Source organism: Temnothorax longispinosus, chromosome 11 (assembly GCF_030848805.1).
Source record: "Temnothorax longispinosus isolate EJ_2023e chromosome 11, Tlon_JGU_v1, whole genome shotgun sequence".
NCBI classification, from domain to species: domain Eukaryota; kingdom Metazoa; phylum Arthropoda; class Insecta; order Hymenoptera; family Formicidae; genus Temnothorax; species Temnothorax longispinosus.
This window is the reverse complement of record NC_092368.1, coordinates 15,836,562-15,847,584: the sequence shown is the minus strand read 5'-3', so window position 1 is coordinate 15,847,584 and position 11,023 is coordinate 15,836,562. Positions and strand designations below refer to the sequence as shown.

Genomic DNA, 11,023 nt, shown 5'->3' with positions numbered 1-11,023 from the left:
AAGAAACAGCGAACGTTTGGAGAAAACGATAGCTTTCTTTTATCCTCGATGTTTATCTGACTTATTTCCGCGTTTCTTATTTACTTTTTATTCTCTGCACTATGCGTTCTTTGTTTTAAATATTTAATTTATTACATTTATTATTTAATAGTCGAATAAGACTCTGTATGTAGATCGAAAAGTATATTTAATAGTTATTAAACTATTTTTGTTTTTGAATTTAACATCTCTCGATTGCTCGATAGCTATAAACTAATAATAAGAAGAGATACAGGGCTGGTTCCATGCTACCAGCGATGCTATGGCTCTACAATAATTATCCCGGCTACCGACCTGAAACGGCTGGCTGAGGTTCGACCGTCTCGCGGCCTCAAGGATGCCGCGGGCGTCCTCCGCCCGGGTGAAGAGGACAATCGCGCGGGCGTTCGGCTTTTTGCTCAGACGCTGGATGATGTCGTCGAACACTTTGTCGTCGGCGGCGCTAGGCACCTTCAGCGCGGCCGCGATGCAGACGTTACGCTCAGTCGCCTCGCGCGTGAACACCTCGATCCCGTATTCGCCGTAACTACCCTCAGAATACACGGTGGAGACGTACGACCAGTTGGCGCTCTTCACCACATCGACCAGCGCGATCGACTGGAAGGTGTCCGGCGGTACCGTTCTCGCGAAGTAGTCGAACCTGAAGATCGAATTAGCGGAACACTGGGAATGCACTCGATTCGACTTGAGACAGTCAGAATGTATGTGATTGTTTATTTGTTTTATTTAAATATATGATTATATATTTTTTATATTATATATGTTAATTTATACTATATATTATTTATTTTCCAAGCTTAGACAAGAAGGAAATACAGCAATCGTACCACCAACAAGGTGCACGCATCAAGAGATTATGCCGGAAAGATAAAAACAGCTACATGAAAAGGATATGTAAGGAGATTGAAGGCCATCAGCAGAGAAACGAAACCAGGGACCTCCTCTTCAAGAAAATCAAACAGATAACCCGAGATTTCAAACCGCAGTCGATGAGCATATACAGGACGAGCAAGGACGAACCTTGACGGAGCATAACAAAATCTGCAAGAGATGGCAAGAGTACTGCCAATCCCTCTTTGAAGATCAAACAGAGAAACTCCTTCAGGGATACCCCAGCATGGCTAACCAGGAGCCTGAAATACTAAGATCAGAAGTTGAAGCCGCCATTAAGAAACTGAAAACGGGAAGATCCGCGGGAGCGGATGAGATTGTGGCAGAGATGATCGGTGTTGGCGGCGCCCATATGGTGGACCTGCTGCACGTCCTGTGCAACAAAATCTGAAAATCTGGGAGATGGCCGGATGACTGGGTGGCAGCCATATTTGTACCCATACATAAAAAAGGCCCAACAACAATCTGCTCTAACTACCGCACAATAGCTCTGATCTCCCATCCAAGTAAAATACTGCTCCACATCATTCATGAGAGGCTGAAAGCTTACATCCACCCGGAGATCCCCCAAGAACAGGCAGAATTTATGCCAGGGCGAGACACAAGGGAACATATTTTAAACATCAGACAGATAATAGAAAAACTGAGAGAGTTTAACAAATCCGGATATCTGTGCTTCGTCGACTACCAAAAGGCCTTCGATCAGGTAAGATGGGATAGTTTATGGAGCATCATGACAGAAATGGGAACCCCGCAACACATCACCCGCCTTATCGCCAATCTTTACAAGGTTCCAGAGACACAGGTGAAAGTGCAAGGTCACTTAAGTGATCGATTCACAGTGCACAGAGGGCTGCGTCAGGGTTGCATCCTCTCTCCGATACTGTTCAACTTGTATGGAGAATGGGTCATCAGGAAGGCCGCATACAACTGGGACGGCGGAATTACCGTTGGAGGAAGGAAAATATCAAACCTCCGATATGCGGACGATATAACGCTCCTGGGAGAGTCAGAAGAAGAAATCACATCAGCCTTGATTGCCAAAGTAGAAGAAGTCAACAAAGAGGTGGGCTTGAAAATAAACACCACAAAAACCAAAATGATGATAATCAACAGATCATTAGAGGGACAATTACTTCCAGACCATGTAGGCGGAATCGGAGTCGTGAGGGACTTTATATACTTGGGCGCAAAAATAACAAACACGGGCAGCTGTGAACCGGAAATAAGAAGAAGAATCGCTATGGGGAAGACTGCAATCGCAAGACTAACACATGGAAAGACCGCGGCATAAGCAAAGAAACAAAAATAAAACTAGTAAAAACACAAATATTCCCCATCGTAACCTACGCTGCCGAATCCTGATGGACAATGAAGGCGGCCGACGCTTTCGAGATGTTTGCATGGAGACGTATGGTCAGGGTATCCTGGGTCGAGAGACGCACAAATGTATCGATTCTAAACGAGCTGAACATCACAGATAGACTAACTAAAAGCATTCAAAGATCCATCCTACAGTACTTTGGCCACATAATGCACAGGGACAACGATTCTCTGGAAAGGCTGGTAATACAAAGAAAAGTGGAAGGAAGGAGGCCCCGAGGGCGATCACCAACGCAATACGTCGATCAGATCGCCGGACTGACGGATTCCTCTGTATACGATTGCATCCGTACAGCAGAAAACAGGGAAGGATAGCAAGAGAAGATACGGCTATTGTAGATTGTCACACATTATCACGGTGCCCGGCACCGGACAACACGATTAAGAGAAGAAGAAAAATTATTTATTTTTATATTTATATTTATTATTTATATATGTTGTAAAAATCTATTTGGTTTTTACTATATAATCGCATTATCATATTATATATATATATCTATATATGTATGTATGTGCCGGATTTAAAATCGGTATCCAGGACATTTGTCAGTTCCATGTACTGTCTGAAAAAATATGTCCTACGGCACGTTCGGGACAATTTTTTGATATTACATATATATGCGTTATATTCCAGGACTGTACATTTCAAAAAACGTAACAGTCCGCGGAACATACCTCTAGACCTACATATATATATATATATATATATATATATATTTATAAATATATATATATATATATATATATATATATATATATATATATATATATTTAAATAACGCTCGCGGAAAAAAATCTCAGAAGGCTCAAATAATTAGAAATCAATAAATAAAAAAGAGAGGACATAAAGCTACAACAGGATGTTTGTTTCGTAATCTTTAATTTAATTTAATTTAATTTAATTAAAGATTACGACACAAACATCTTATTGTGGTTCTGTGCCTCTAACTTTTATTTATATATTTTTTTCTAGTGCATGTAAGAAAGAAATTTTAAGACTATCGTTAATAAGAAAGTGAAAGAGCAACAGTTTTAATATTATTAATTAAATGGGAATCTATTATTATCAATCCTGGATTACTAACAATTCATCTTCTAGATATATTTGGGAGACTAATGATTAGTAATGGGAATCGATAACTTTTAATTAACGTGCAACCTTGAGATATACGTTTAAATGATCGTTTCTGCGAATATGTACTCGTCAAAGTCAGCCATAACGAGTGTTTGAACAGTAGTAGGAAATCTTCCAATGGCAATTACTCGCGAGGTCGACAAACGATGTCAAACTAACAAGCATCTGACGGGAATGTCAGATGCTCACATTAATTATAATTGAGACCTTATCGGGCAAATCGAAAATTGTTCGAATCAATAATTGATCAAACGTAAGTTTCGAAAAAGGAGATTATAAATTTTTCATGAAAAAGTCAAAGTTTATTCGAAAGCTATATGAATTCTGAAGTATAATAGACCGATCGTTCAAATATATAAAGTTGTAAAGCAGACCTTTGCGAAATACGACTCGAATAACTCGATAACGAGCCATTAAAAAATATATATTTCTAATTAATCGTGCTCTCATGGAGATTTGAAGATAATCTACGATTATTAGATTGGCACAAAACTTGTTTTATCGTTTTTCTATCTCTCCTGTCATTTTTGTCATTCCTTATTAAATTCTATCTTAAATAAGATCACTTTTTCAACTATCAAAAAAAAATTTAAGTTACTTCCAAAGAGAGAAATATTCTTCTATGACATTTGCAAGCTTACTTTTCGAACTGCAGTTTCCCACTTTACTCGAGAAGTCAACTTTTGCGCCAATAATTTAATATTTAAAAGTGTACCAACTTTGACTGAAGAATTTATCTACCTGGTCTTGTCGCTGAGCGCCTTGGCCGTGGAAGCTGGCGATATCTGGGGGATGTGAAAGAGCCGCAGCAGATTCGCCACCTGCAACGACACCGAGCTGTAGGAGCCGCCTACGACCCCGAAAATGGGCCCCGCGCTCGCGGTCCTCTTCACCCTGGGCGTCGACTTGTCCGCGCACTCCAGCACGCTGATGTCGATGTTGGACAGAGACGCCCGGACGAAATGCAGGCTCTGATTGAGCGCGTACGTATCGCGGCCGCACGTGTCGAGGATGTGCACGCCCAGCAAGACGCCCGGCAGGATCTTGTCCTGCTGATTGATCTGATCGACGGCGAAAAGCATCGCCTCGAGACGCTGCACGCCCCGGTGATAGATGTTGGGCCCGCACGCGGTTGGGCCGCCGCCCTTCTCGTGCACTGGGAACAGTCCGCCCAGGACGATGTCGCCGGGTATCAGCACCGCCTCGTTGTGCATCCTCAACTGCACCATCGACAGGGTCGTCAAACGCTGCAGCGTCAAGATCAGCAGCAGCAACGGCCAAGGCTGGTGCATCTTAACTGCCTTGATTGCGCGCCGTGTCTCACGCCGCTCTTGACAGTCCGCGTTTTCTCGTGAGGTAATCCTAGGATCCTTGGTCCGTCGCGCCCGTTACATCTGTCGGGATGAAGTTCCTACCTCGAGCCGAGCGCCTATCTCGAAGCGAAGTGTTTTCCATCCTCTGCTCCTTGATTCTCTCTGCATTTTCGCGATCGATCGGCACACTGTTCTCCTCTCGTTAACAAGCAGATAAATTATTTCCCTAACATTGAATTGACGGTATTAATTACTCGATTACAGCCGGGGTCCCTTGGAATTTTGAGATTAGGAATATTTACCACACTCCCCGCTAGCAAGATCCCGGTCAACACGTAGGAAGACGCTTCTTCGATTCGCGCGGGGAAAAAACTAAAACACCGGATTCCCCGCCAGCGATCCCGGTATTCGCGCACCACTGACCGCGAGCTTTTTGATCGTCCTTCGATCGTCGTTCGACCGATCGGACGCGCTTTTTCGGGTTAGGCATCCCTTCGGGGGAAAGTACAGACGATAAAGAACCAATAAATCCCGGGAGTGTGCGTCGAGCCCGTCTTTCACGAGTCGCCTCGGGCGTTCCTCGGATTCCTCACGTTGTATATTATCTCTGCCTGAGTTTTCCCCGCAGCGATTTCTTTTTCCTCTCTCTCTCCCTCTCTCGTCTCCGCTTTATTCCCTGAACAAATACCAGAGTTCGGTTCGAGAAAATGGGCAAGCGACGAGCACGGAATTTTCTCCGGAACTCTTCCAAGGAAGGCCTTAAAGCGTCCGATGCGATTATCGTGAATCCTAGTTGTTCCAATGAACGGTTGTTCCGGAATCGGAATGGGCGAAGGTATCGGGCGAACTCAGGTGCCGGAAAGATCGCTCGACGTCGTTTCCAGCCTCGGTGTCGTCGTCGTCGTCGGCCTTAACGTCCTCATGGCCATCGAGAACCTCCCTCCTTCTCCTCTTCCTCCTCCTCCTCGAGCTAGGGCTCCGTTGAATTTCCGGCTCTTCTTCTTCCGTCGTCGTTATAGAATAATCCTCCTTCCCCCTTCCCCGGACACGCGACTGTCCCTTCCCTTCGTCTTCTGTCTTCCAGGATATTACTTTTATCTCGCTTTCCCTATCGTTTTTTTTTCCTCAGGTGAATTTCCGACTCGTTACACGGATTTAATTTCACCGAGTCTAACGAGCATGAGATAACGGCGAATCCGGCTTTAAATCCGAGATGGCATATCGGCGTAGTCTTGTTTTGAATTTCAAAGCGACGACGACCCAGTTCGAGGACGACGGCGACGAGGCGCGACCGCTTCGCTGCTTCTGTTCTTCCCCATTTACGTCCTTCTCAAGATAAGGGCGGTCGTGTAAGGGCCAGAGTCGTGAGTTCCGCGACAATCCTGCAAAATTCCACAAACGATCGAATGCAACTGACAAGGGAAGGCTCGGAGCTCTGAACTTGGCCGATTTTGATGAAACTTGGCAGGATTACAGAAAAAGTTCCCCTAAATTTAATGATACCCTTATTTGGGTGTCGACAGTCAACCGTTCCCGAGATATTTTAATAATAAATTTAGTGGCGTCTTTAGAGTAGAGTTCATTAGAATACTCACAAACGAGTATTTGTGACATAGTGAATATGGTATTGTAGACTCGAGTCATTTAAATCCTGCAATCATTTGATTTTTTTTTTTATATAATAATGTTTTATGATGAAAATAATTATTGTTGATATAAAAAATAAATTACTTTAAATTTTAACATAAAAAATCTATATTATATAAATTATAAAATATAAATAGTCATGAGATATAAAATGACGTATAAATGAAATAATTCTAATAAACTCTACTCTAAAGACGCCACTAAATTTATTATTAAAATATCTCGAAAACGGTCGACCAAATAGGAATACCATTACATTCGCGGGAACTTTCTATGTAATCCTGCCAGGTTTCATCGAAATTGGCGGAGCTGGAGTCCTGAGTCTTCCCTTGTGAGATCCCGATTTACTCGATTTGTTTATTACAGACGATCGCGTATAACGTTAAAAGAGTACGTCGTTGCGCGATCCGTCTAAACTTTCCCGGAAACGAATGGTCATGCCGCGGGAGGGTTGAGAGAACGAGAGGGAGAGCGGAATCTCCCCTCCTGGGAGGGGAAAATGATCGGCGGTGCGATGAAGGCGGCTTTCGAGCGAGCGGACTGCGCCATAGACAGAGAACTCGTATCGGCCTCTCGCCCGCCTATATCGCGCATCCGCTTTTCGGACTAATAATTTCGCCGACGACTTCCGGCCCGTGATTGCTCGGGAAACTGCTAATGCGTGCTACGTCCTGCATGCAGGGCGTATATGTATATGCGGGCGCATCGGCATGTCGGAGCGCATATTGACGGGGATGGGAGGGGGGAGAAGGGCGCGACGGGGGTGGCGAAGATGGAGAGGAGTGGCAGCGTGGGCGAGGATCGGGCAAGGGCAAGGGCGCGAATATATACATATAAATACGGGTATATCGCGAAAATGTGTATATACACGTATATCTCGAGATTGCCACCGTAATCCCCGTAATCCCGTTTGACTCGAACGAAAACGGGAGAACGGGTCGTTTCTCCTCTCCTCCCTCTCTCTCTCTCTTATACGTTCCTCTCGTTCCCCGCAGGGTGGAAATAACGCGCGAGCGCGAGGGCGTGATTGTGTAAACACGCGTAATATCGCGAATCTCAATCGGGATCGCCCCGGTAATCCCGGTACCATTCGACCCGTCGATGAAACGCATGGAGGGGGGGGGGAGAGGACGGAGAAGAGGGCCGAGTAGGAGGAAAGCTCATTCCTCTCGCGTTCGGCGAGGGCGAAGGGGAGAAGTTGTAACCGCGTGGAAATAGCTCGCAAACACAAGGGCGTGATTATGTAAACACCGGTAATATCGCGAATCGCTTCGAGATTGCCCGAATAATCCTGAATAATTGTCCGACTTATCGAGGCGCGTGGCGCGCGAGAAGGGATGAAGGGGGCAGAGGGATCGGGAAAAACAGGAAGTTTTTCCTTCGCCATTCTCTTTTCGGGGGAATAACTGCGTGGAAATAACGAGCGCCGGGGAGGGAGGACGGCGGAATCGAGCGCCCAGATTGCTTCCGGCCGTTCGCTTCCATCGTGCATCGCCGCTAATCGACGGGCGTCTTTAATAATTTCCAACATCTTCAACACACAAATCGCGATCGCGATAGCAGCGCGGTGGAAAAAAACGCCCGCGCGGCGCGGCGCGGCGACTCGCCTCATTTAGCTAATTAAAAAGCGGAGTTTAATGCGTCGCGCGACGTCCAATGCGGCGACACGTGTCTTTCTTTTACACACAATTTCCTCTCGCGATGTTATTTTCATGTTATAAACGTAAAAAAAAATCCTGCAGTAAATATAATAATATTTATATCACATATGTCTCCCTGGCAAATTTCCGTGGTATACACAAGTTTCATATTTAACAAAAAGACTCGATGTAAAATAATTAGCTCTTTTATGATGTTTTCCAGTATCGCTGTTTAGAAAAAACGAAATAATAGAGGTCAATACGAGACAAACAAACGAATCAATGAAGATGCGAAAAATTCAATCGAAGCGTAGACAAAGCGAAGTATACGAAGGATTGCTATATGTGTAATAGGGACGTTTCGATTCTTTTATCTTTAAAAGAATAATGAATCAATTCTCTGTCCAAACCTTCGACTTGTACTGGCCTCTACTGTTTCTCATTTTTACGCCTCGATGGTTTTTTTCTTAACAATTAGATCTTTACCCTCGAAAATAGATAAAAGATCATCGATATTAATTCAATATCGAAACTCACATCATATAACATAAAAGATTAAAAAATATATAATTTAATTTTACGATTTAAACGCTTAATATAAAATATATAATACGTAAATATAAATTAATAAGATAAAATTGATAAAAAATAATTTCTAATTTCGACTTTCTTACAACTCGACAAAATGTTTTTAATAAAATTCACTCTTGTAACTTTTATATTTGATTTAAAATATATAATATATCCACTTCTATGTGATAAAAAGAGAGAATTAACAAAACATAAGAGTTTAACAAACATGTAACATTATTTCCTACCTGAAACGTTTTAAAAAAATTTGCGCCTCCGACAACTAACTAGATAATTTCCTTTGTAACTTAACGAAGTTTTTATCGCACGGCTGTACGTACCGATAATCGCCACGCCTCGGTGAAATTCTCCGTCGTGATAACAGCATCGATCCGTTCCAGGGGATCCAGTGGGAATTCAGATAGATCCTCCCGTCGGCTTTTGTCGCTCGTGCAGTCTCAACAGGATAAACCAATTCTTCAACAAACGAATCGTCTCGAATGGCTCTCTTCGAGTCCGCCCGTCGCACGTCGGCGGGCAAAATCCCCCCCGTCCTTCGTCGATCCAAAATCGATTCGTCCTCCCGAACGATCTCCCCGCGATCGTTTAAAGGTCGCAGATCGAAATCGCCGCCGCGTACCCCGCGCACACCTTTGCCACCGGTCCGCGTCGTCCGACTAATTAGCCGCGATCGATCCTCTCGCAAGGCGAGAAACAACCGGACAACTCCTCGCTCGCGCTGCCTGCCTGCCTTACGAAGCACGTATCCCGATCCCTCCGACTTTCCCTCTCGTTTGTTTCGTCTTTCACTCTCTCCGCGCGGGGGTTGCCCGCGTAAAATCCCCCCTCCCGACACGCGACTCGCGTCTACCGGTGAAGAATCCGGAAGGTCCTCTCTCTCTCTCTCTCTCTCTTTTATCGCGCTCTCTTATCGCATTCCCGCGAATACTTCGACTCGACGACGGTGCGTGGGAAGTCGGACGTCTCGTGATCGGCGTTTTGTCATCGTTCTCGCGATTCGGCGAGTCATTCCGCGGGTCTCGAGCTACGTGCACGTCGTCATTGTTGGGCGTTGATCGGATGGACGAGATCAGATTCGAAGATTTTTATTCGTCACTCTGAATCCAAAGAGGACGGACATCCCTTAACGTCGCTTTTCCTGTTTTTCGCCCTCCTCGCGATCTCGCGGAATCGCGCGGATCTTTTCCGCGAACGTTCGCATCGGTGAGGAAAAACACGCTCCTCGACACTCCGCGAATCTCGAAACTAAACAGGAAGCGAAAGCTCATCACGATTTTCGCAGATTATATACCTCGGAATTTCGCGAATCCCGAGCCGCAAGGATTCAGCGGATGGATTCTTAGAATCGGGAATGAGAGAAAAAGAGAGAAGGGCAAGAGAGAAAGAGAGAGAAAAGATCGTTTTCAGCGGCTCGATGTAACTCGGAGACACCCTTCCGTCTCACTTTTAATCCCTTCGTAGTGGCGATCGGTCGGACAAGCAAACGAGACGAGAGAGAAGGCTAGGGAGAGGACTTTTTATCCCTCGCTCTCGCGTGGATGATCGTCCACTCGCGTCCCCGCGGGGGATGTCGTAACTCGCGCGACAGCGAGCTCGAAAGAGCGGGGGTGACGTCGCGATTGCAGCCGCCACAGCACGACTGGCCGAACGGGCCACCGAGCGAGCGGGCCACCACCGAACCACCCCCTTCTCGAGCGATACCACCCTCTTTCCCTTCTCACCCCTCAACCCCGCCGTTTCGCTCTCGGTTCCGCTCGGTTCCACCCGTCGTCCCTCTCTTTCTCTCCCTTTCTCTCTCTCTTTCCCTCTGTCGAGAAAGCGCGCGTTCGCCGCTCTCTCCGCCACGCAGTGCCGTGTTACGAGTCTGCGATTTTCGCGCGATTTCTCGTCTCCCATGAATCTGCGAGTCCTAAGAGAGTAAGGGGAAGAGAAAGGAGAACCGTGGTCTGGGATCCTCGAGTGAAATTTTCTGGGATAAAAAAAGAAGCACGAGTCGGCTTTTTCGCGGCATCTCGAGGGGCGACCATTTTCCACTCTCGCCACTCTCCGGTCGGCAGCCGAGAGCCGAGTGAAGAGCGTTTCTCCCCGCAGACGACGTCATTAAGATTTTTCTCTTGTAGTCTCTCTCTCTCTCTCTCTCTCTCTCTTTCTCTCGTTCCCTCTTACTTTGGAGTGTCCGACATGTCGTTGGCGGGGTCGAGAATTTCTCTTGTCTAACCGATGACACTCCCGGTCGCGGGAAAAAAGTTTAGTTTTGACACGGCGACGTCAAGCGTCATCGGCTGAGGCGATTATTGACTATTTCCGCAGAAACTAAAATACAATATCGAAGAGAAATATTGTTGAGAAAAGCGCGATACTATATTGCAGAAGCAAATGGATAT

At 45.5% G+C, this 11,023-nt stretch overlaps 1 protein-coding gene across 4 annotated transcripts in view; it reads right to left on the bottom strand.

Moving 5' to 3' along the window:
- The window catches only part of Mglur (metabotropic Glutamate Receptor), a 20,359-nt gene extending 10,073 nt beyond the window's left edge, over window positions 1-10,286 (bottom strand). Inside the window, exons 1-4 of one of the 4 annotated variants that reach the window (XM_071792993.1) lie at window positions 9,270-10,286; window positions 8,960-9,095; window positions 4,190-6,143; window positions 334-679 (exon numbers count right to left, since the gene is read on the bottom strand). In XM_071792993.1, the coding sequence (XP_071649094.1) occupies window positions 334-679; window positions 4,190-4,740 (897 nt within the window). In that variant the 5' untranslated portion in view covers window positions 4,741-6,143; window positions 8,960-9,095; window positions 9,270-10,286. Of the gene's footprint in view, window positions 1-333; window positions 680-4,189; window positions 6,144-8,959 lie in introns of all 4 variants that reach the window. The other 3 variants (XM_071792992.1, XM_071792994.1, XM_071792990.1) reach the window with 3 other exon arrangements.
- Window positions 10,287-11,023: the final 737 nt, after the last annotated feature.